This window comes from Mytilus galloprovincialis, chromosome 4 (assembly GCF_965363235.1).
Source record: "Mytilus galloprovincialis chromosome 4, xbMytGall1.hap1.1, whole genome shotgun sequence".
Taxonomy (NCBI): Eukaryota; Metazoa; Mollusca; class Bivalvia; order Mytilida; family Mytilidae; genus Mytilus; species Mytilus galloprovincialis.
In genome coordinates, this window is record NC_134841.1 from 87,046,604 (window position 1) to 87,073,147 (window position 26,544).

At 32.0% G+C, this 26,544-nt stretch overlaps 2 protein-coding genes and 1 pseudogene across 3 annotated transcripts in view; 2 read left to right on the forward strand and 1 right to left on the reverse strand.

The window, feature by feature from the left end:
- LOC143073274 (helicase POLQ-like) overlaps nt 1–9,262 on the forward strand; it is a 33,983-nt gene extending 24,721 nt beyond the window's left edge. For both annotated transcript variants that reach the window (XM_076248683.1, XM_076248684.1), the window contains exons 9-20: nt 152–253; nt 604–758; nt 1,271–1,510; nt 2,215–2,356; nt 2,954–3,058; nt 3,484–3,700; nt 4,400–4,557; nt 6,390–6,488; nt 6,941–7,114; nt 7,701–7,814; nt 8,129–8,263; nt 8,903–9,262. In XM_076248683.1, the coding sequence (XP_076104798.1) occupies nt 152–253; nt 604–758; nt 1,271–1,510; nt 2,215–2,356; nt 2,954–3,058; nt 3,484–3,700; nt 4,400–4,557; nt 6,390–6,488; nt 6,941–7,114; nt 7,701–7,814; nt 8,129–8,263; nt 8,903–9,064 (1,803 nt within the window). In that variant the 3' untranslated portion in view covers nt 9,065–9,262. The remainder of the gene's footprint in view (nt 1–151; nt 254–603; nt 759–1,270; nt 1,511–2,214; nt 2,357–2,953; nt 3,059–3,483; nt 3,701–4,399; nt 4,558–6,389; nt 6,489–6,940; nt 7,115–7,700; nt 7,815–8,128; nt 8,264–8,902) is intronic.
- A 3,489-nt stretch (nt 9,263–12,751) lies between these two features.
- Nucleotides 12,752–13,383, reverse strand: LOC143073275 (uncharacterized; annotated as a pseudogene).
- A 6,941-nt stretch (nt 13,384–20,324) lies between these two features.
- On the forward strand, nt 20,325–23,250 carry LOC143073276 (galactose-binding lectin-like). Its single transcript, XM_076248685.1, has 2 exons — nt 20,325–21,074; nt 22,893–23,250. The coding sequence occupies exons 1-2, from the start codon at nt 20,339–20,341 to the stop codon at nt 23,036–23,038; spliced, it is 882 nt and encodes a 293-aa protein (XP_076104800.1). The 5' UTR covers nt 20,325–20,338; the 3' UTR covers nt 23,039–23,250.
- The last annotated feature ends 3,294 nt before the right edge of the window (nt 23,251–26,544 follow it).

The following is a 26,544-nucleotide window of genomic DNA, read 5'->3' on the forward strand; positions in this document are numbered from 1 at the left end:
TTGCTCATTTCATGCATTCATGTATCCTTGTTGAAAGTTATATCAGCTTAATAGCTGTTTCTATCAAAATTAAATAAGTTGCTTTCACATTGTTTGCTTTTTTTTTTTTTTTTTGTAGCTGAATGCTTATAGTTGTACATTGATTTTGTAGGTGAAATTGACAGAGTACATAAAGTTGCAGGACAACATTTATGAGGTGACATGTAAGACGGCAGAAGAATTGGTATCTCACAGCAGGGTTGTGACATTTCCAGTAAGTTACTCATTAATGATATCGTTAGTAATCCAAGTAAAACCAAAAGAAAGCAAATTTTAATATCTATTGTTGAATATTCGTATCTTTCTGTTGTTTATTTTCCTTTTTTATGAGCCTGATATCACATCTCCCATACAGCTTTTTGACATATTAAAAAATACTTAAAATCACAAGGCTAGTTTGAAATGATAAACAGGGCAGCTGTAAATTACAAAGAACAGATGAAGAAGATTACCTGGTTAAGTTCTAAGTTGCACGTGCACTGACTTCAGAAAGTCTTGTTTTTCTCCATGTATAGACTGAAAATATTTTAGGTGTATAAAAGTTTGTTTTTAATATAATTACAGTATTCTTCTGATCAAACTAAAACAGACCCAGACCATTTAATGGGATTAGTATTAGAGGTTATACCAAATAATTCATGTCTGGTGTTCTGTCCTACAAAGAAAAACTGTGAAAATGTGGCCATGATGTTATGTAAATTGTTTGTTAGTAAAAACAGGTAAAATATTGTTTTTGTAGTACTTTCGTATATAGATAACTAAATATGTGACCATAGTTTTATCAAAACATATGAAGAAAAAAGCGTTTAAAGTTATAGATCTGATACTACAGTCAAACCTGCTATAAAGGTTGCATTAAGCAAACTTTGCAGGTTTAATTTTAAAATTTAGATTTATGGTTATGATACCATTAAGATATAAAGGTAATGAAAGTAGGCAAAGAACATAAAGTAAAATGTATTTTTTCAATAGGATTTTTCTGTAAAACATGTGAAGTTCAGATGAGGTTATTTGAATTTCATGTTGCTTTATTTTTTCGTATGACCAAGCTAAATTATAATCTACTTGTCTTTTGAGGACTTCATGTGTGCAATCATTTGTCTTTTGAAATAATCAATTAGATTTTATAATCTCCTTATTATACTTGAATAAATTAAGGAACACATACTATCATCATATTTTGTGGTTTCAATGATTCTAATACATTAATTCCCTGGGATATTTGTTTTAGAGAGTTATGTGATATTAAGAAGGCTGAAAAGAAAGCGTTATTAAAAGAATTATACAGTGATGGAGAACAGAGAATTTGTCCTGTACTGCAATACACAGTACACTTTGGAATAGCCTATCATCATAGTGGACTGACGATGGACGAGAGGCGACTGATAGAAGATGCTTACTCAGAGGGTACACTGTGTTTACTGGCCTGTACAAGTACACTGGCTGCTGGTGTTAATCTACCTGCTAAGAGGTAATGTTAACTGGCCTGTACAAGTACACTAGCTGCTGGTGTTAATCTACCTGCTAAGAGGTAATGTTAACTGGCCTGTACAAGTACACTGGCTGCTGGTGTTAATCTACCTGCTAAGAGGTAATGTTAACTGGCCTGTACAAGTGAAGCAAAAGGTAACGTTGACTTGCATGTACAAGTACGCTGGCAGCTTGTGTTCATCTTCTTGCTTAGAGGTAATGTTGATAGACTTGTACAAATATACTGGCAATAACTTGGTATACAGGTTTAGGTAGCCTTCACAGAGATAACATGCAATAGTTTGATAAAAGTGATATAAGAGGCTAATATTTGACTGTCTTTCAAAAGATGTGAAAATTTAATGCGCCAATGAGATGAGAAAAAGCTACACTTTAAAATATTGCCTTACAGCAGACCACCAACAGACCCATTACACAAGCTGTTGTTTGTCCGCATTGTTTTGGTAAGAGCCTGTTCTCTCCAAACTCTGTCCTTTATGGAAGTCTGTATGTAAATTATAGATCAATCAAGTTGATTGAATCAACATCATCTCAATTAGTAAACTTGAAAGACTTAACTATTATTTTTCCATTTGAAAGATAGTTGTTAAAATGCTTCTAAAAAAATGAAAGAAAACCAAACTTACACATAGATTCAATAGCTAGATTAAATGAAATCAAGTAGTATCTATTTCTTTGTTCCAGAGTAATTTTACGAAGTCCCTATGTAGGAACTACATTTCTGAGCAGGACTCAGTACAAACAAATGACAGGAAGAGCAGGGAGAGCTGGTATTGATTCTTCAGGGGAGAGCATCCTTATTACTAAATCTACAGACAGGGATAAGGTAAAAATGACCTTCAAAACAAAAACTTAATTAAACCAACTGAAAAGAATGTTTTATGTTTTAGATAAATAATTTTTGACTATAGTAGATAAATCTCTGTTAAAGAAATCAGAGTTTTAGTATATAGATCTATTTTAATGGATTTTTGCATTCGATTGTAGAAGGCACATGGTTGGTTGTCACAAGAACCCTTAGTTTTGTGCACATCATTTTAACCAATGTTTATTATCTGTATGCAGCTTATTCAATTTAATTGGAAAAACTAGTTTGTTACTGAAAATGAGGATGAATAATTCATTTTTATATACATGATTACATTACATAATAATACATTATTTTGATTGCCAAACAGCAATCTCGCGTCATTCTGAAAGCAACCTTCATTTCAAAATGAAATGTAACATGCATAATGATGCATGCTTCCACGATAAAGTGCACAGGTAAATAAAAGAAAAACTTGATGGAAATCATGCATTTTAAGAATGAAGGGCTTCTGCACTATATACAAAATGTACTTTAGTCAATGCTTTAACACCCCAATATATTTTAAAAAAGAAGCATTCAATTCTTAAATTAAGTTACATTTTTATTATTAAGGTACAAGAATTAATATCTGGACCAAATGAGATGTGTTACAGTAGTCTAATGTATGATGGAGGAAAGGGAATCCGTAGTCTCATACTCTCTGTCATAGGGTTACAGGTGCGTTGGTCATAATTGTAGGCAATATGATTAGGTTTATGAAGAGAATGACTTCATACTTGCTCATCAGCTTGATAGTGTGAGCTCTTTCTGCATCATGTGGGAAACCATCTTCCTCTTTTCAAATACTAAATGGTATTTCAACGTGCTGAATTGAACAAATATTTTTGCCACACTTTAGTCAGAACTATTAAAAGTTGATAAGCAACATGACAGATGTAATTTGTGGTAGCTGTTTGGATATGTCGGACAACTAACATTTCCTACTATACAATAATTCATATTTTAAATGAAAAAGAATAGAAATAAAATCCAATCTAATGTGAACTCAGAATTATTATTAAAATTATTCTTTACTGATTTAGCCTGAATAAAATGAAGACATAATCATCTGGTTTAACATGTTTCTACATTTATTCTTTCAGGTTACTAAGACCACTTCTGATGTGTATGAATTTATGAGAAAAACTTTGTTGTCCACTCAAGGAACTACATGTGATGTTACTATGGTAACCAAAGATTCACTTCAGAAGTTAATTGAACTTGGTTTAGTTCTCCAGAAAAGGTCACTGTCTCAAGCAGATGAAGATTGTGATGATTTTCATTTGGAAGTAACACCTCTAGGAAGAGCTACTTTCAAAGGTAAATTATAAGATTATTTCTCTCTGTCTTTTCAAGGAAAAAGCAAAATATAATTGTAAAAATGCTATGAAGTCTATTAATATTGCCATCTATTTTCATTCATCACCTTTAAAAAAGTTTATATGGACAGTAATCGTTTCGTGTCTTTAAACATGTTAAAAGATATCAGCTGTATTTGTACCAAACTGAGAAACAGGTGTAATGCAAGCTTTTACTCCTGTTTCGAGCAGAGTAGAGGCATCAAATGTAAATCCAGCGTGCTGCAGAAGTAACTTTATCCTTCAACAATTTATTTTTCTATAACTTTTATAAAAAAAATGTGTTGTTTAATCTGAAAACGTAAAATTAGTAGCATTGAATATATGCTTTGTTTATAAATAGACTTAAAAGAGGGGCAAAAGATACCAGAGGAACAGTCAAACTCATAAATCGAAAATAAACCGACAATGCCTAAACTTTTTCAATACTTTCAAAATAGTGTGTAAATATATGTAAGTAAGTTAAATATTATTATTGTAACATGTGTAAATATATACAGATTATAGATATATAATATATGTTAAATATGAATACACCTGGCCCAATAGATGTGTAAGTCACCTCAAATGATATTAAATAGTTATAAAACACTTATATGTTCCTGAAAATAACAAATTATTCATTAAGTAATCTTTATGTAAATATATTTGTTTATTTCAGGATCTGTAGATATTGATAATGCCTCCCAACTTTATAGTGATTTGAAGAAGGGTGAAGAATCCCTGGTACTGGCTACTTATATACACCTCTTGTTTCTAGTCACTCCTTATGATATGGTAGATATGGTCAAACCATCATGGATTATTTATTTCCAGCAGGTAAATACTACAAATTATACAGAAATTAGTGGTGCATTTGCTTCATAGTTTGAACTTTTCATGGGCCAACTTTATTTGGTTTCTTATATCAGCAAAACAATTTGCAACTTTTACAAAAAAAGTTATCAAGGATTGGGGTGTCATTTTACATTTTTTTTATCCTAATTTTTGGGGAGTTTCTCTTACCAAAGCATGGACTAAGCTGGTACATTATTTGGAGAGTACACTATTTTGTATCCACAAATTTTCCATAACCACTTAATAAAATGTATTGAAACTTGCAATTTTGACCTTGTAATATTTATGTGTGCCATCTATTATTCATTAATCAGAATAGTTTTCTTTGTTTCTTTCAGAAAATCATGTGCACAATATGATGCACATTTTATATTCTCTACACTCCAAATCCCCTTATCAGAACTTATAGGAGTTTGAATCTTATTAAGTGTTAATGTCCAAATAATTGTTGGGGATTCCTTAAGCAAAACATTGTATCTTCTAAAGGGAGATGATGGTACTCTTTTTGTGAGCTTTGCTTGTAGTTTCTCCAGTTAAATAAGTAAGATTTCACAATTTAAGCTACAACTAGTAAACTCATCAGAGATACCAGGATAGAAATTTTAAAGATGCCAGACACACGTTTCATCTACAAAAGACTTATCAGTGATTCTCAAATCAAAAGTGGTAAAAAGGCCAAATAAAGTATGAATTTGAAGACCAAAAATTGTTAAAAGTTTTGCCAAATACAGCCAATCTATTCCTGAGGTACAAAATAACCTGTTGTTTTTCCACCAACAAATGATTCTTATTCCATGGTATATAGAAATAAGATGATGTGGTATGAGTGCAAATTAAATGAAACAACTCTCCATCCAAGACACAATGTGTAAAAAGTAAACAATTATTGATCAAAGTACGTCCTTCAACACAGAGTCTTGGCTCATACCGAACAGCAAGCTATAAAGGACACTATTAAAATGATTTATGAAAAACAATTAAAACAGGAAAACCAATGATTTAATCTACATAAAAAAAATGAGATGCACTTATGAACCACATCTACAAACGGCAACCACTGAACAACAAGTACAATTATTATTTGAAATTTTTTATTGTAAATTTTGGTGAAATCAGATCAAGCAGTAGTGAGTTGTACTGTTTGTTTAAGCATCACCATACAGTAATCATGTATTTTGTTTTCATGTCCATAAGCAATACTAGTTGTTTGTGTTGATTTTAAACAAAATAGACACTATCCTTTAGAATAAACTCTTTACCCTAAACTGTGTTCAAGAAGAATTGAAACTTAAAATCATTTATACATACTTGCCATCCCATCACTCCACAAAGTTGGAGATGGGATGTAGCATTTTGTAATTTACCGTATTTGTGAGAAGTTTGTTTGTAAGGCTTTGGTAGATTTTAAAAAATTATACAACTATTTTGAATTTTCAAATTTTCATTTTAGAGAAACATTAATTGAACTGAACCATATTTTTTGTTCTAAATTAAGCTACCAGTATCTATGTTATATACTCCAATCCCATACAAAAGATATTATCCACTGAAACATTTTTATATCTCTGTTCAGAAGAATGTGACATGGATGTTTGATTTTTTTTTGAAAATAAAGAAAAGTAAAAAAAAAAACATTTGAAAAAGGAATGAAGTATAACTTGGCATTGACATGTAAAAATCAATATTTTGTTTCTCAATTCAAGTTTATTATATTTTTTGCAATTTTGTTTGTATAAAATTATATATCTTGAACAATCTTTAGGTTAACTGTTATGTTTGTACAGGTTTCTTTCTATATGATTTCTTGTTTTTAGCTGTCAGCGTTAGATAGCATCGAAATGAAAGCAGCATCCTTAATAGGTGTGCCTGAGAGTTACATAGCCATGAGAGCTTCTGGACAATGTTCTAGACAGGTAAGATAGGAAATCTATGAGGCTTGAGGAAAACACTTTGTAGGTTTTTTGTTGAGCCTGCAACTTTTGTAGCAGAAAGCTCAACATAGGGATAGTTATCCTGAGGCAACGGCGTTAGCTTACGTCTTATTAAGAAAATAGAGCTCAGACATTATTTTCTTGATTTGCAAAGTATTGTTAAAATATACAGGTTGAAGCTTAAATGAGATAGTTCTTTAAATTTAAAACAAATTGAGGTCTTGAATGAAATTCAAAACAATCACTTCAAACCTAACAAGAATTCTACTTTACTTATGGAATTGCTTTATCAAAAAATGGTGTCAACGCTAACAGAAATTCAAATAAATTTACGGCTATATTTATGAAGTTACTTTATATTGTTGATAACCACTGTTCATGAGGTAATATTACAAACTAAGATGTTTTATCAAATGTTTATGTTAATGTTTCAGAAAGTAAATGATTTTATATTAAATCGCTTCTACCTCACCCTGATGTTGTATGAGTTGTGGAAACAGAAAAGTTTATGGGAAGTAGCCGACAAGTTTCAGCAGCCAAGAGGATTTATACAGAATCTATTGTCTAGTGCAGCAGGTTTTGCATCCTGTGTTTTTCATTTCTGTCAGGTAACAGTCATACATGTGATAGACTGAACTTCTGATCATGTGATGGGATAAGTTTGGTCAAGTTTTTTCATTTTTTTAAGTGAAAAGAATGGAAAAATATCTTTTGAGTAATTAGAAGCATAATTTCTAGTGCTATTTCATGAACTTATATGCCACCACCATTAAGCTTACTACAGTAGATGTGTCCTATCATTGTAAAATTAAAACAATCCTCCACCTGTCAACATGAATTATAAAATGTGCTTTAAATCAATATTTTTAACCAAATATTGGTTTTCAATTTTAATCAGTGCTTTGGGTAAAAGGAAAACATGAGAAAACTAATAATAAATTATGCAATTATAATTATGTGATTACTGAGACCAAAGGTGATGCAAATTTATTTACATCAGCATTTTTACTCTTTAACACAATGAGATATAAATTTATTTACATCATCATTTTTACTGTTTAACACAATACATTTCAAAGAGCAATGCATTTGAATCAATAATTAATTTATGTTAAACTGAAAATTATAAATTCACCTTTTTGATTTATATGTAGAAAAGTAGTTTGTATTTAAACATAAACATATATTCCATAGGAATTGGAAGAGTTTTGGGCATACCAGGATTTGCTAGGAAATTTTGTTAAAAGACTGTCATATTGTGTCACAACAGAATTAATTCCCTTGATGGAAATCCCTGGTGTCAAACTGGTAAGTTCTCACCTATATTTTTTTTTCAAAAGAGAAATAGATATTTGATTTTGAAAAAGTTTTAATGGATTGAATGCATAAGATTGCTTTGCAATTTGTAAAAGTTTTCTATGGGATAGAACTCTCATGAAAAAATAGTTAGATTGATTAAAACATTTTTGTTTCATAGGATGATGTGGCTAAGCACCATATGGCTATGTAAGATGTATAAAATATAAACATGTTATATTAATTTATATGTTGTGAACTAATTTTTTAAGAACATTGTTTCGAATGATTCAATATGAGATCAAAGATTAAAGAAACTTTTGTAGGGAAGAGCCAAACAGCTTCACTCCAGTGGATATAAAACATTAACTCATGTGGCACATGCTGATCCAGTGGACATTGTTAAAAATATTAAACAGATATCTAAAACGGCTGCTATACAAATTGTCACTTCTGCAAAGGTAAATAGTGCTGTAGCAAAACTCAATTTACAGTTGAGCTACAAGTTTCAATACATTAAATTTCTGCTTATACAACATGTTTTAATCTGATACTATTTGATTTAAATGTACATTCTAAAGAGAAATGGTTTTTGTAGAAAATAATGCCTGTCACTTTCAAAAAAAAGTGCAAAGATCTCAAATTCTCCTTAGAATCACATTCACCTTATGTTTTATACACATAAATTCATTTTTTATCTGGCTATTTCATGGTCCCATGTAAAATATAATGAAACCATTATAATTCATTACACATTGCTTTCTAGTAGTATGAAATCAACCTCACATTTCTAACTTTCCTGCTTTATTTGTCGACAAATAACTAAGATGTCATCTTATGTACTTATATCTCATGTGAAATGTTATATGAAATATTCTTGAATCACTTCTTACTACTGCATTGAACTAGACATGAACAAAAAGTTTGATTCCCAAACCAGAAGTAACACTCTTCTTGGTTTACAGAGTGTTAATTTGTACTTTGAAATGTTACGTCCATTGTACATGTATCAGTAAATTATGTCTTCCACATCCTCATAGGATGTATGAAATCATATTTTTATTTTAACCAGAATCATATTTTGTTTTTATATGTTTCAGGTTCTTTTAAATGAAAAAGCAGAAGCATTGAGAGAAGAAGTTGAAGAACTTATAAATGTACCTGAAGGAAGTGTTTCCGTGACAACTATTAGTTCCCAGGAATCTGACATTCTACCTCCTACCCCTGATGGTGCAAACTTCTCACAGGAATCAGTTACATGATGTTGTATAATTGACATAAAAGTGTTGAAGCTAAAAATTGTGCCTTTTTCACATGTGTTTTTAATGTGTTCAGATGAACTATAGTGTGCAATCATCAGCTGAAAAATATTGATATTATATTTAAAAATTTAGCATACATATATGTAAAATATTTCATGTTGGTGGCATTTTACTTCAGATAAATTATGATGACTTCAACCAGAGGATATAGTGTTATTACTGGGTAACTGCATTGGCTCAGTTAAAGATGCTGACTCATAATTTCATTCATTCTGTAAGTTCGTTCATTTTTCAATCCAGCAATGAACAAATATCTATCTTCATGTTATTTAAAGGTAACTATAAAAATGAAATGGATCATATCTGTTAAATGATGGAGGAAAATCGTTTTAAAAAATTATCATTCTGTACACAAATTATCTCTTACAGATGGGGACTTAGTGGATGAGGGGTCTTAGTAGTTCATCTACTGATCTACTTTATAACTAGCCTATCAACACTGAGGTTGTGAGTTTGGACCCTGTACATGGCAGGTACATTTGACTCCTATCTTGATTGCTGAGAAAATCCAACACCTGTAGGCAGGCTTCAACTGGCCCTTAAACAAAAATGTGTACTAGTTCAAAGAAAATGGATGTGACACTAAACTCCTAAACATATAAATGAGCTAAAATTTAAAAAAAGTTACAAGACTAGCATAGGCCAGAGGCTCTTGACTTTGGACAGGCAAATACATGCAGTGAGGTTAAACATGTTTTGTGAGATCTCAACCCTCCCACTATACCTCTAACCAATGTAGAAAAAACAAACACACAGCAATATACACATTAAAAAAGCTTAAATCCTCTATTTTGTGGTAAAACCAACCATTTCTCATTGTCAACTTCTACATTTAAGTTTAGATATAAATAAATCATCATAGATACCTAAGACTAAAATTGTGTACGCCAGACTCGGGTTTCAACTTATCAGTGACGCTCGAATCAGAAAAGTTTATAAAAGGACCAAATAAAGTACGAAGTTGATGAGCATTGAGCACTCTAAATTCCAGAAGTTTTTGCCAAATACAGCCAAGGTAATGTATTTCTGGAGCAGAAAATCCTTAGTATTTCGAAAAAATTCAAAGATCATAAATAATTTATGTCAACAAAAGTGCAAATTAATGAGTTTGTGATGACATATTTGTAACGTTTGGAGGATGTGTATTTTAACTATTGGCATTTCCATGGGAACCAACTGTTCCTCCTCTTGCTGACTTGTACCATTTTTATATGAAGCTGACTTCATACAGAAACTTTTTAGGAAGCATGAGAAGCTATAATTATTCCTCAGGGATGTACTTGGGTGATCTTAGGTAAAATAAAATCAAGAATTTAAAATTGATACTTAAGATGGAAGAGCATAGGTTAAGGATCAAAATAAGATAAAAAATATTGATAGGTCATTGAGCTCCTTTTCAAGATATTTGATTTTATAAAATATGGCAGGAAAAGACTGACTCTGACTTTTACCTTATGTCTTCATTGGTATTATTTGGGTCTCAAATCAGGCGAGAGAAAATCAAGAATCCCTTAAACTTTGTCAAATGACCTTTTATAAGCTATCAAGTCTTATATTAAAAGATAAGTAAGTGTTATGGTCTAAAATATTTCACCTTCAATCGTATGGAAAAACACCAAGAAGTCCGAACATCTGACACAAAAAAAAATCCAAAACCTCACTTAAGTACATCCTTTACTTCACTTTCCGCTTTATAGATAATGAAGTCTTCTCACTAAAACATGCAATGTTTGGTGCCTGTGTTGAAAGCATCTACTAGTATCCCATCGCGATTGAAATAAAGGATACTACAGATACTGTTAAGACTGCCTCATATTTTGACTTGCATCTAGAAATTGACAATGAGGGTCTGTTGACAACAAACTTTACAACAAAGAAAAAGATTTCAGCTTCCCTATTGTGAACTTAACATTTCTCTGTAGCAACATTTCAGCAACACCTGCATATGGAGTACAATTTTTATAGAAGTTGATTCAATATTCCAGGGCTTACATTTGCTATCATGATTCCCTGGATATAGTGTTGCTCTGACAGGGAAGCTATGAAACCAATAGTTCCAAGTTGTGAAGTTGAAATCATTCTTTCAATCACAAGTCGACCGTTATAAAGTATCTGCTTCACAGATGACGAGGAATATGTTCCAATTATCACAATTCCATCTTTTACCCTTTTCTCCGTATATTGCATACAGAATTAGACTTATCACCTGGTGTGAACTTACATGATCCACATGATGGTTGCCTTCTGCTTATCATACAAGAGCACGTGAGATCACCCCCTGTCTTTGGTGGAGTGCATGTTTCTCAGTCTCTAGTTTTCATTGGTGTGTTTTGTGTACTATTGTCTGTCTTTTGTTTTCTTTACGTAATTTGCAATGGCTTTGCCATTTTATTTTGGACTTTGAATGGCCCTTTGGTATCTGTCGCATCTCTCTTGCCGTTATCAATTTAGGATTTGATTGTTGTAATTAACAGTAATACTGCTTCCCTTAACTCCACACTGATAGTGAAATTTACTAACAGTTCTATAATTCAATGAAAATAATTGTCAACATTTGAAATAACAACGTGGTTCGTTAATTTATTTTCTATACAATGTTTTGTCCCTTTGGGATTTTTTGCCTATATTTTGCCGTTATAAATGGAGGATTTGATTTGTATTTAACCGTATTACTGTTATCCTTTAACACCACACTGATAGTGGTAAAATATACTCAAAGTTCTATAATTCAACGAATATAATTTTCATTATTAAAGATTAGCATCGTGGTTCGTGAATTTGTGTTTTATACAATTTTTTGATACAGGTAAATAAAGGCAACAGTAGTATACCGCTGTTCAAAACTCATAAATCCAGGGACAAAAAACAAAATCGGGGTAACAAACTAAAACCGAGGGAAACGCATTAAATATAAGAGGAGAACAACGACATAACACCGAAACGGACCAAGCAAGCATCAGACAAAACACCACGAGAATAACAAATATAACAAGAAAACCAAATACATAAATTTGGGATAGACAAGTACCGTGCCACGTCTGATCTCAATATCTCAAAAATAAGAGAAAACACAAACGACTCAACGTTAAAATGCAACACACACAGAAACGAACAATAATATAACAATGGCCATCTTCCTGACTTGGTACAGGACACTTTTAAAGGGGAATAAAAGTGGTGGGTTGAACCTGGTTTTGTGGCATGCCAAACCTCGCACTTTAATGGCAAAGTTAAATATAACATTGAAATGACAACATAATATTACAGGACTACAATACAAATAAATAGAACATATTAGACAAAGAAAAACATGATTAATAGATAACAAAAAGCATCAGGTTTAAAATTCAATACGCCAAAAACGCGCCTTGTCCACACAGGACTTACAAGTGACGCCCAGATATAAAAGATCGAAAGTGAAAAAAGTACAAAGTTGTACAGCACTGGAGATAAAAAGTTGAAAAGGTTTCGCCAAATACGGCATTGTTTTTATACCCGGGATAACATTCTTATTATATAGAACAATTCATGCTATTGCAAACAGTAAATTTTATCAAATGAATATGAAAGAGATATACATAAAGAAACTGAAGTATTAACTAATTACAGAACTCAATTAAAGTTAAATCAACCTTTTATTTCTCGTGAAACTGTTGTTTCGTCCGACCATGTTTCTGAAGATGATTTTTGAAACATAGTTGATAAAGATGTTGACATTGACGACGAAACACTTGCAGATCCAAACAAAAAACCATCAACTTTTGCTCCTTCTGTCAATTCCAATTTCAGTTCATGCCTTTCCAACTTTGTATTGGATAGTCTGCTAGTGCTGCTGGGTAAATTACCATATTGACAATTTTCCACTTTCCTGTTAAGGTTGGTTTATCGTACACTAGTACTTCTTCGCTGGTATTGTATGCAGATACACATTCAAACTTCATCGAATAATCTTGATCTTTGGTGGAGACATACCTACCACAATTTTATTTCCTTAATTATGACTTTCGCCTTTTAGATAAGCGATTTTCCCCTTCTTTGTGAATTATGACGTTGTTTTGCACTATCGAATCGCCTCCATGACGATCATAATTAAGGACCATATCAGGGTTATTTCCTGGCTGCATACTGTCACCATAAGGGTGTATTGTCTTTCCACTGATTTCGTGTCGTATGTAACTCCATTAATTATCCACAAGGTCAAATAAAAAATGCATCTTTTCGGGTGTTCCGACTTATAGAACTGTCTAGGTATTGTTGACCGGATTTACATTTTATTTATCACTAGACTTGTGTTTTAATAATAACATTTCTTGCCATGATCAAAACCTTATAAATCAAAGTATATATAAAACACTTTACTTTATTATATATTTTAAGACACTTGAGCAATACGACTGAAGAAACCTAGATACCTGTAGAGGAATTAAATACTTCAACACAATGTTAAATATACGTAACAAAAACAGCAATCAAAGAATAATAACAAATTATTTCAAAAAAGTTGCTTACTGATAGAGTAATGAGATTTTTTGAAATGTACACGATTTTCAGAGTTCATTCATATAACTCATTTATTTTTAAAATAAGCATGTTCATGTGGTATGCTCAGAATATGAATCTTTATGTTTACTACTGCGACACGCTGTCCTTATTTTTCACTTAAGATTAAAAAAAAAGAGGAAAATAACAAAAATACCTAACCGAACAGTCAACATAAAGACATATCACCATACCAGGACACATCATTCAGATGCCGGTTCGACCAGTCTTTACTCCTACTTATAAATAATATGTGCTAAGCGGAGTAGAGCAAAGACAAGTTTTTAAGTTTTTGGTTTTACCTGGTCGTGGATTGAACTCTCGGCTTCTCACACTCGTGGCAATCATGCTACCTCGAGACCTAAATAGAAAATACATGTTTTTAACATATGTAAAGTGCATGGCTTTGTAAATAAATCCTGTATTTATGTATATTTTAACAAGGGGAAGATATTTAATATATCAACATAACTTTTCCTTAACTGCAATATTATCAAAGAAAAAAGATGACCTGTCTCCTATTTGTGACTTGATTACACGAAATGTAAAAAAACAGGCTTACTGTATGTGTAATCAACCTACAGTGTTCACTAAGATCAATGATATTATACACAGACACTGAACATATTGGAGTTGTACATATGGTATTATTAAATTGTGTGAGGATATTCCGAACATGTTCTCACTAAGATACATATTCTCTCTTGAGGTACAAAATTGAAGAAGATATCTATTTAAAATTGTAAAAAAGCAACAGTCAACTATGTGGTGATGGTATGACTTAAACACTACATTCAGCTACATGCGCTTCACAGAGAGTCATATAGTAAACACTCATAGTATTGCCACTTTTCAGCTTAGGGTCTCTTTTAAACATTTGAAGGTCTATATTAGTTACTTTAACTTTACAAAACAACACGTAAACGATCGTTTAATCTCGGCTCTAGTAAGTGTTATCTAATATTTTAGTACTTTTAACTACATTAGTTTCTTACCTTATACACTTTTGCAATAAAACACAGGAAAATAGTATAATTAACTATTTCTGGAGTGAACAAATTTTATTTTGATATTTCAAATGAATTACATGCTTTGATGGTCCTTTTGATACGATTGACAGTTCTTATTTTTCTTCTCTTTTTACTATACTTCCACACAATCTTGTAGAAAAAAAGTCATCCCATTTAAACGAAAATATAATTGCATTTATTTGCTGCAGCTCATATTGATAATGCTTTCTGCTCTAATAAGAAAGGTCAATATGTTAGATTTACTTACTGGTGGTATGCTGAGATAATTAAAGCTGTAAATGTAAATCTTGACTACATTGATGTGCATTTCGGCAATACAATTTATCGACAGGTTTTAGATATTCATATGGGCATCAATTGCGCTCTTTTAATAGCATACTCTATCCTTTATTGTTTTGAATCACAATTTATGTAAAGACCCGTCTAAATTCTATTTAGTTAATAAATTCAACAACACGTATCATTATCTTCATGATACATGTTGTTATTTTTTCTGTTAAATAATCACGAAATTTCTAAATATACGTACTATCAACTTTACCCAAATCATCACAAAATAGAAATCAATTCACACGAGAAAACTCACAGCTTGATTAACATGTTTATTTATAAGAAAGAATTAAATGTACATTTTCTGCTACAGGAATAAATACCAAGAAGATATTTAGACTGACTGAAGATTCTTAAATGGGCATATAACACAAGGTGAAATGAATAAAGTCGAACAGACAAATGTCCACATAACGCTGAGCAAATTTCAACATAAATGGTCGAATCGATGTGTTTTGACATGGCAAAGATTCTTCATCTATCCCTCAGTGTCATCTCATGACACATCCGATGACAAGTTTCATTTGGTGATAGACATAAACATAGAAAAGAGAATACTAATTTTAGATACAACAAATGGAACATATCCTTGGTCATTTGTGTTACAAACCGCTAAACAAACCATGACGGTGTCAATAATTGATAGAAATTGCCTAGTGTGCAGTTCATTAGTGACGCGAATATAATTCGTCCTTAAACAAATGTTTGTACCAATTTTATTTAGTAAACTTATGTAGACGAAACACTCATCTAGTATCTTTGAAATTTTCTTATGACATTTGGTACATACGGTGTTATATGTAATGCTTGAAATTAACTCAAATTAAATATGGGCTCATTCTTGCTGATTGCTTAATTGGTAAAAGCAAAATACAAAAATTCACTATTCTAAAGTAAAAATTACAAGGGTTTAGTACAATAACGAGAACGTATTGGACACCATCACGAGTTTTGAATTCTGTTATTTTTTTCTTTATGTATAATAAAAATTGTTATCTCTATGATTTATTAGCAATGTTTGTGTCTTGTTGAAGTTGAATAAACAGATAGTAAATACAACTAGATTTGCCATTGCAAGCAAACGCGGATGGCACCCTTCCCCCATTGCCAGGCGAGTGGCAGCCATTTAGAAAATTGTAAAGTCAAAGAAAGCATCTACACATGAAAATTATCATTTTTGTAAAGTTTCGTTAAGTTTGGAACAGTTTGATATTTTTGAAATTTTTGCTGTTTCCATGGTTGCAGCGGCCATTTTGAAAATTCCAACTTCAAAAGTCAACTCTGCTTATGCGAGTGCCCATTTCCGTAAAGTTTCATCCAGTTTGCAGCATTTTCATTTTTTTGAAATTTTTTGCATTGTTTCCATGGTAACAAAAGCCATTTTGGAAATTTCAACTCCAAAAGCTTCATCTGCCAATGTTGCTCATTGTTACTGTGAAGTTTCATTAAGTTTGGAGAATTTTGATATTTTTGAAAATTTTGGTGTTGTTTCCATGGCAACATAGTAGTTCCAATGAGTACCAAAATCATCCAACACCTGTATATAGTGGGCACCTACATTGTATTAAAATATAATGATTCTGAGTTAAAGCATATCCAAACAGTTCACCAAAACGAAAAACTGGATTTTTTCACATTTGTTCCGTTTCCATGGTAACGGCAGCCATCTTGAAAGTGCCAACCCCAAAAAGCAAATTTTCATATGGTGGTTAACATTATGGTATAGTTCCATCTTCTTGGGTCCATTCAAATTAGAGTTCCAGACTGGACAAAAAAGTGTGGAAGAAAAATAATAATAAAAATAAAAAAAACAAAAAGAAACGTAGAATAACAATATGTCACCCCAACTCCGTTGAGGGTGCCATAAGAAAATTTCGATTGAAGGAAATATCTTCAAACTAAAGTGTTTAAAACAGACACATATTTTGCTTACTTCCCGTTCATTCTACGGTAAACAAACTGACGAGTTAAACCCTTTTAACTAGTTTTCATAGTGTGTTCTTATGTTTTACTGTGACACCAATGTCCCAGGTTAGGGGGAAGGTTTGGCGCGAATAAACTATTTCAGCTTTTCAATATTCTGTATGTTCCTGTAAATCAGTGGTTGTCGTTTGTAGCTATATATCATAATATTTTGTTCGTTCATTGTTTTATACATAAACCAGGTAAGTTTCTCGTTTGAATTATTTTACATTTGTTATTTCGGGGCTTTTATAGTTGACTATGTGGTATGTCATGGGTTTTGCTCATTGACAACCATACCAATTTTTATTATTATATTATTTATACATATTATATTCTTTAATGACACTAAAGGATACCATTTATAATGTATGTGATAACAACTACTATCACTCTTTTTGTTGCCGTCTTTGACAAAATTATTTGTATTTTTGTTTTAATTAAGTAGTTAATTGTTTTGTATGTCTGTGATCTATGTTTCTAAGCACTTTAATCTGAAGCTACTGGATTCAAATTATTGTCACATTTAAAACTATGTATATCTGTTTAGGCTGCTCACCTAATGCTCTCAATATAACTGAACTATATACACGTTTCATTCAAGTATGAGATTAAGCTAGCTTTCGAACCAGGTTTAACCTAATACTTCGGAAAATGCGTTCATCAATCCAGGAAAATGAGAGTTGATTTCCATTCGTTACGTTAGTTGACATAGTAAAACGTTAGATTTTGTCAGATTCATAGACTTTTGATGAGTTCACTTTGGAGCTCGGTATTTTTTGTAAATACATTTTTCATAACTAATCCTATATAAATATGTTTTGTTCAAATCTGAGACGAAAGGAAGGTGTATTAAGTGTTCGTACATGAAAGGGCAGCTGCCCGGTACTTCTGGTGTACAAAATCTTAATCCTGATATTTTTTCTAACCACACATTCCCTTTTGCCTATGAATATGAATCACATTCAAAACAAACAGGAAATAATTTTGGTATGATTGAACTTTAAAACTATTTTCGTTAATACCGGTAATTATTATAGAGTAGGTATACTAAGCACGTCCTTTATTTCAAGAGCAAATGTAATTTATTTCTCACAAACGATATCTTAGTTGACATTATCTATGACAAACTTTTAAAATCAGGAGACATTTTAATGGTCAATATCCTGTTTTATTGGACATCAACATAAAGTAACATCTACTCATCTAGTATATTTCTGAATTATTAAACAAATATTTGTTAACATATGACTAAGGATATTTTATAACAATAGTGTTTCAGACCTTTTAAATTCAAACCGAATAAGACTTAAACACTTTCGTACTTCAGAAAAAATATTTTATAATTTTATAGCTAATACATTTTTATGCATCGTAATTGTTACAATTAGGATTTGAAGCCTAATTAAATACCTTCAATCATCACAAGAAATCAAATTTTGATCGTAAACGGTAATTTTGATCTTAACATCATCTGAAACTGAACATAAGTTATTAAGTCATAATCAGTATTAAATTTTCAAGCTTATCTGATGCGATCAATTCAGGAAAATTCGCTTGCAGTCGATTCAGTACTGTTCAGCATCTTTTTAGTATTTTGTTGATGTGTACAGGAAAATAAAAAAAATAATAAAAAAAATCTTAATTAACTGCAAGCGATTTTCTACACAGTACTGAATTCACCACAGTGGACAAGAGTGGAAATCTATTTATTGTTCAGTATTTTAACAGTTATTAAGATCAATTAGTCGCTTTCAAAATTGGAAAACTAGTGCATGTAACTGAGGGAAAATGATGTTACTAGTTTACTTATATTTGTTTTAAAATATATCGTTGGATAATAATTATATATTTTAATTCAATACTGTTTAACAATTATGAATAACATTGTACCTGTAACATAACATTGCTAACAAATCAACTCCTGAGTATAAACATGACTCTCTCAGTCTGGTCACATCGTTTGAGTTAAAATGGAACGTCACGATCTAACTAATTATAACTTTAAAAAAAACAGACTCTTCTATTTATCTGAAATATTGATATTTATGACTCTTTAATGTATATTAAAATTGACGACTTCACACAAATTACAAAACAAATGTGCAGTCTTTGTAGATTCTGCTTGATAATCTTACAAAGTCGCTGACGAATAGCTACCTTTTTCTGTTTTGTGCTGCGAGAGAATATTTACAAAAATAAGAAGATGGAGTATGATTGCCAATGAGACAAAACTCCACAAGATACAAAATGATACAGAAATTAACAAATATAGGTCACCGTCAACAATGAGCAAAGCCCATACCGCATAGTAAGATATAAGTTCCCTAGTGAAAACATGAGCGGTATATTCCAACAATTTAATACAACTAGGTGCGCAACTCAAATGGTTGGCTTTGAACGTTCCTGGTGAAGGTAAATCCAGAAAAGCGCTTCGGAAGCAATAAATTATAAAACGTGTTGTTTTCCATTTTTTTTTTCAATATGTTGAGTGACTGTGTATAATAGATAAAATGTTATTGACCATTGTAGGTTAGTCACAAACAATATATACCCACTTTTTACATATCATTATTCATTTTAGCCTGTTTAGCATTCGTGTAATCCAGTCACAAATAGAAAAAAACATATATTTGCCTTTTTTTTGTAAAATGTAAAAAAAAAATTTAATATGTCAACACTTTTCATGATAATGTTGCAGTTTAGGAAAAGTTATTGTGATATATCGAATATCTTTCTCTAGTAAACATAAATGTATATAAATGATTCCTATGCAATATCATGCACTTTTATTAATATTGTTAAAACATGTATTGCTTCTGTATGTTTAGAGGTAAAGCACAAAGTTACAGCATGTCGCACTTGTAAAAATCAAGATTCATTTTCTGATATTGCTACATTAAAATGCTCTTTTATTGATATACAATTACCACTGGACGTTAAACAACTATCCATACTCAGAATGATTTTTATATATCGTTCTTTTCATGGAGTTATATGACTGAACTCTGAAACTTATGTACGAATCCTCACACCTGGAACGTAATGACTTTTTTCAACATGTTTTTTTCTGAACTGAGATCAAGCTCAGCTGTTAATGTTTATTTTTTTTTTTTTGTATTCTTAGATCTTTACAAGACGATCCATTGGTAAACTATCCCATTGGTATAGTTCGTTTTTATTGTTTGGTTGCTGTCTCTGCTACGTACTTTTAATAGTAATAATGTAATTAACTTCCTTTATAGGTTAACTTTACTTGTCATGGTGTCTTTATTTGTAATGATCAAGTGTTTTAAGGAGATGTTTTAATTGTTTCATAATCATATACATTTCAGGTTATAAGGTATTGGTCATGGCAAGATTTGTTATTAAACACAAGTCTAGTGGAAAATTTTTCCATCCCTACATGGGACATACAAATCCGGCCAACAACACACAGATAGTTCTATATGCCGGAACACAAGAAAGAATGCACTTTACATTTGACCTTGTAGATGGGCAATGGGGTTATATACGACACGTAACCAGTGGCAAAATAATGCACCCTTATGGCGGCAGTATGTACCCAGGAAATAACACCGAACTTGTTCTTCATCAGGATCGTCATGGAGGCGCCCTCTTTTGCATCGATAGTGCAAATGACGTCATAATTCACAAAGGAGGAAAATTCGCTCACCCAAAAGGCGGCAGTCATAACCCAGGAAATCAAACTGTGGTATGTCTCCATCAAGATCAACATTATGCGATAAAGTTTGAATGTGTATCTCCATACAATACCAGCGAAGAAGTCCTAGTGTACGGTAAACCAACCTTAACTGGAAAGTGGAAAATTGTCAATATGATAATCGACCCGGCAGCAGAGCACAAGCAGACTATCCAATACAAAGTTGGAAAGTCCAGAACTGAAAGTACAACCTCATCTTTCTCGTTTAAATGGGAAATGACAGTAGGAGCAACAGCTGGTGTAAATGTTTTGTTTGGATCTGCAAGTGTTTCGTCGTCAATGTCAACATCTTTATCAACTATGTTCCAAAGATCGTCTTCAGCAACATGGGCAGAGGAAACAACAGTTACCCGAGAAATAAAAGGTTGATTTAACTTTTCAAAAAATTGTATAAAACACAAATTCACGAACCACGATGCGAATCTTTAATATTGAAAATTATATTCGTTGAATTATAGAACTTTGAGTATATTTTCCACTATCAGTGTGGTGTTAAAGGACAACAGTAATACGGTTAAATACAAATCATTTCCTCCATTTATAACGGCAAAATAAAGGCAAAAAATACCAAAGGGACAAACAAACTTCGTAATCGTCAATAAACTGACAACGCCATTTAATTGAAAAATACAAAAAAGACCAAAAGACAGAAAAACGCAACATTAAAAACTAAAGATTGAGCACTATGAACCCCTTCAAAAACCAGGTGTTAGCTAATAGTCTAATTCGCTACGTCACATACAGGGAGAAGGGGATGGAATTTTGTTACGACAATTGTAACAAATCAGTTGTTATCTGTGAAACAAATATTTCCAAACGGTCAACCAACTGGTGATGATATGGATGATTTTAATTTCAACACTTTTGGTGAAATAGCTTCTTGTTAAAAGCAACTCTCTGACACTATATAAAATTTTAGTGATAGGATGTCATCTATATTGTGGAAAGTAAAGATAGACGAGGTTCACAGTTGGTTTGCATTGGAATGCCCGTTGTTTGTCGTAAACCACGTCCTCCAAATGTAACAAATATGTTATCACAAACTTATTTCACAGCACTCTTGTGTTGACATGGATTATATTTGATATTGTCACCATTATTAATTAATAATAGTGATGAAAAATTTGACTTTTGAAAGATATTTAGGATTTTCTACTCCAAATACTATACTGTAGCTGTTTTTGCAAAAACTTTCGTAAACTGAGTCCGAAGTTCTCTTCAACTTTGTACTAAATTCGGCCTTTTTTACTTTTTTGATTCGAGCTTACTAATGGGTTGTTTGTAGACGAAATGTGCGTCTACCGTATAATCTTTTAATCCCTGTTTTATTGATGAGTGTATTGCCAATCGGGAAATCAATCATGCTGTGAATATAAAAAAAAAGAAGATTTGGTATGATTGTCAATGAGACATCTCTCCACAAGATACCAAAATGACACCGAAATTAACATCTATAGGTCACCGTACGGCCTTTAACAATGAGCAATGCCCATACCGCATAGTAGGCCACACACCTATACCCATTTTTAACCGAAACCTGAAGTAATTCCCTACCCTTTTCATGTTGAATTGACGCTGTTCCCCAGAAGGCGTGTAAAAATCTGTAAATTTCTGAGAGCGTCAATGGAATGTGTAACACAAAGTGTTTCAGTGTAAGGTCAATATCAACTGTATTTGCTACGAAATAAATTTGATTTTGCGGGCCAAACATGCAGTCGCGGAAATGATGACGGCAAGTAAATTTCAGAACCGAACGTCATGAAGGAAGGTCGATCCGAACTGGTTTTTTTCGGCTTGATAAAATCAAGCTTTCGGTGACCGGATGTTACCTTTCCTCGTCAGTTTTCATCTAGCATCGAAACACGGTACATGATATATAAGGCACGAACAGATCAGCTAAATTATCTATCGTAGAGGATCTTACAAATTAATGTAGGATACCGTTCCAAAAATAATTATATTCTAAACACGTCTGAATCAGTGTTTAATAACACTATGACAATAACAATCAATCTAAACTTTTTTCATTTCGCTAATATAGTTATAACCCTGACAAGGAATGAATTGACTTTAACATAATCACTTAGTAAAAGCTGTACATACAGCAAGGACGTAGGCTATTTGTTCCTTGAGTACAAATATAACAGTTTTGTTGTAAGTGACATTAACGTCTTTTTTTCAGTTTTACCTGGGAAAACTGTAGTCACGTGGCAATTTGTATTTGCATGTGAGCAGCATGGACAGAGAGCCGAATTTAATAGCAACATTTTAGCCGACAGTCGCAGTCCAAGTGATGTTCCTGGCGCAATAGCTGGAGCAGGATTTTAGAAGGATGAATTTTATTTTTTAAGTTTATGTTTTATATTTCTATGTATTTTAAATCATTTTTTTTTCTCAAATAACTATAGATTTCTCAAGGATTCAATTTTAAGACTATTTTTAGTTTTAGGCGCGTTGCTGACATATTGAATTTTAAACCTGATGCCTTTTGTTATCTATTATTCATGTGTTTCTTTGCTTAATACATTCTCCTATTTATTTGTATTATCATGTTGTCATTTTAATGTTATATTTAACAATGCCATCAAAGTGCGAGGTTTGGCATGCCACAAAACCAGGTTCAACCCAACATTGTTTTCTTTAAAAATGTCCTGTACCAAGTCAGGAAAATGGCCATTGTTATATCATAGTTCGTTTCTGTATGTGTAACATTTTTACGTTGTGTTTCCGTTGTGTCGTTTGTTTTCTCCTATATTTGAGTGTGAATTCACATTTATACTATAAGACGTGTCACGGTACTTTTCTATCCCAAATTCATGTTTTTGGTTTTGATGTTATATTGGTTATTCTAATCGGATTTTGTCTAATGCTTAGTCCGTTGCTGTGTGTGTTACATTTTAATGTTGTGTCGTTGTTCTCCTCTAATATTTAATGCGTTTCCCTCAGTTTTAGTTTGTTTCACCGATTTTTGAACAGCGGTTTACTACTGTTGCCTTTATTTAGTTGTGTTGGTGATACAGCTTTACAACTATTCGGTTCCTATACATCTGTGGCTTTTAAATTTTCGGAATATACGTTCATGATGAAGGCAAATCCAGAAAAACGATTCAGATGCATGAAATTAATAAAGTTTTGGTTTTATTGCTTTTCTAACCTTAAAAATTCAATCCTCATTTGCCTCTGTCACGAGTCACATTATTGGGCAATGTACATAGCAGTAATATACCATTAAAATCAGATAAAACAAATGACTTTCCTAAACGGTTTATCAGATTTAGAGACATTAGTAAATTGATTATTGAAAAAAATAAAGAAAATATTCGAAATCAATGTTGGTGAGCTCATCAAATCATGCCATACTACACTGTTTTTTCTTCAACTCCAACACTCCCGCGTTGATTCCATGCACTGATGGTGCACCTTGCATCTTGTGAGTTTGTGCTCTGCACAAAAAGAAATTACTGTACACAAACTTTGTTCGTATATATTTCTTTTGTTTCGATGTAATCATTCATAATCTTTAACAGTCTATTGTTATTTTGAAAAGATTCGAGTTTGACGATTCTTATCTACGACTATTCCCGTCGAAAAGCGATGAATGATAACAATATGCAAAGTCGAAGTGGCGTTTTATTTTGTAAGTAAGGAAAGTTATAGAATGCGTTGTCTCCTATAAACATAAAAAAGAGTAAAATCACAAAAATACTAAGCTCCGAGAAAAATTAAAAACGGAAAATCCCTGATCAAATGTCAAAATCAAATGATAAAACATATCAAACGAATGGATAACAACTGCCATATTCCTGATTTGGTACAGGTATGGTGGATTGAACCTTGTTTTATCATTCATGTCCAGTGCACGATGATTAATCAATAGTGTAGACATCGCAATATCTACAATGTTAACACGATATTGTGTCAATATTGTTTACATTGTTTGAACATTTTTATATTGTTGACATCGTTGGCATCGTTAACATCGCGATGTATACAATCTAGAACATATATTGTGTTTACATTGTTGACATCGCGATGTATACAATGTTAACACGATGTTGTGTCAACATCGTATACATTGTTTCAACCCTTATATATTGTTTACATCGTTGACACCGCTAACATCGCGATGTATACAATGTTAACACGGTGTTGTGTCAAAATCGTATACATTGGTTCAACCCTTATATATTGTTTACATCGTTGACATCGTTAACATTGCGATGTATAAAATGTTGACATGATGTTGTGTCAACATTGTATACATTGTTTGAACCCTTATATATTGTTTACATTGTTGACATCGTTAACATCGCGATGTATACAATGTTAACACGATGTTTTGTCAACATCGTTTACATTGTCTTAACTCTTATATATTGTTTACATCGTTAACATCGTTAACCTCGCGATGTGTACAATGTTAACACGACGTTGTGTCAACATCGTTTACATTGTCTTAACTCTTATATATTGTTTTCATCGTTGACATCGTTAACATCGTGATGTATACCATGTTAAAAAGATTTTGTGTTTACATTGTTTGCATCGCCATATAAACTATGTTGACACTATTTTAGAGCTATAACATCACATTTTTTTTAAAAACATAAAAAAAGCAAACTATATACATGTAATCGACAAACTTCATTGAATAATTATTATATAAATGAATCGAAAACCTTTTTTTTATATTGTCAACATCACAATGTATACGATGTGAACGATGTAAATACAAAGTTATAGACTTGGTACACATTATTTATACGATGTTGACGATGTAAATGATGTAAAAACGATATTGTCAACATCACGATGTAAACGATGTTAACGATGTAAACAGAAAGTTATAGAGTCGATATACAACATAAACACGATGTTGGAACGATATTGTCAACATTGCGATGAATATGATGTGAACGATGTAAACACATAGGTAAAGACTTTCAAAACATCTATACGATGTTGACGATGTAAAAACGATATTGTCAACATCACGATGTATACGATGTGAACGATGTAAACAGGAAGGTGTGGACTCTATATTCAAAATAAACACGATGTTGACACGATATTGTTAACATCACGATGTACACGATGTGAATGATGTTAACACAAAGATTAAGATTTGGTTCACAACATTTATACAATGTTGACAATGTAAAAACGATATTGTCAACATCACGATGTATACGATGTGAACGATGTAAACACAAAAGTAAAGACTTGGTTCACAACATCAATACAATGTTGACATTGTAAAAACGATATTGTCAACATCACGATGTATACGATGTCACCGATGTAAACAGAAAGTTATAGAGTCGATATACAACATAACCACGATGTTGAAACGACATTGTTAACATTACGAATATACGATGTGAACAATGTTAACACAAAGATACAGGAAATAAAGATAGGATAACGACACTATAAAGTTGACACTGCGATGTTGACAATATCGACAAAACATCGTGTACTGGACATACTTCAACCTCTCACTTGTATGACAGTCGCATCAAATTACATTGTATTTACATTGCGAGAACAAAACAGACACAAAAGGTAAAATTTTTAAAATAGGTGTACAGAAGTCATCACTCTGTCACAATCTCAATTAGAACAAATTCGAAAAAATATTTAACAGAAAGCACAAAAAGCATCTATCAAATATATCAACCGCATTCATTTCTTAGCTTACCTATATATATATATTCAATCAACTCATATTGGATTGAAAAATGAGAAGTCCTGCGACTACATTCACACCAACATCAACTCTAGTGTAGCGTCCGGTGTTTGATGTTAAAATGTAAACGTCACACAGGAAGAAA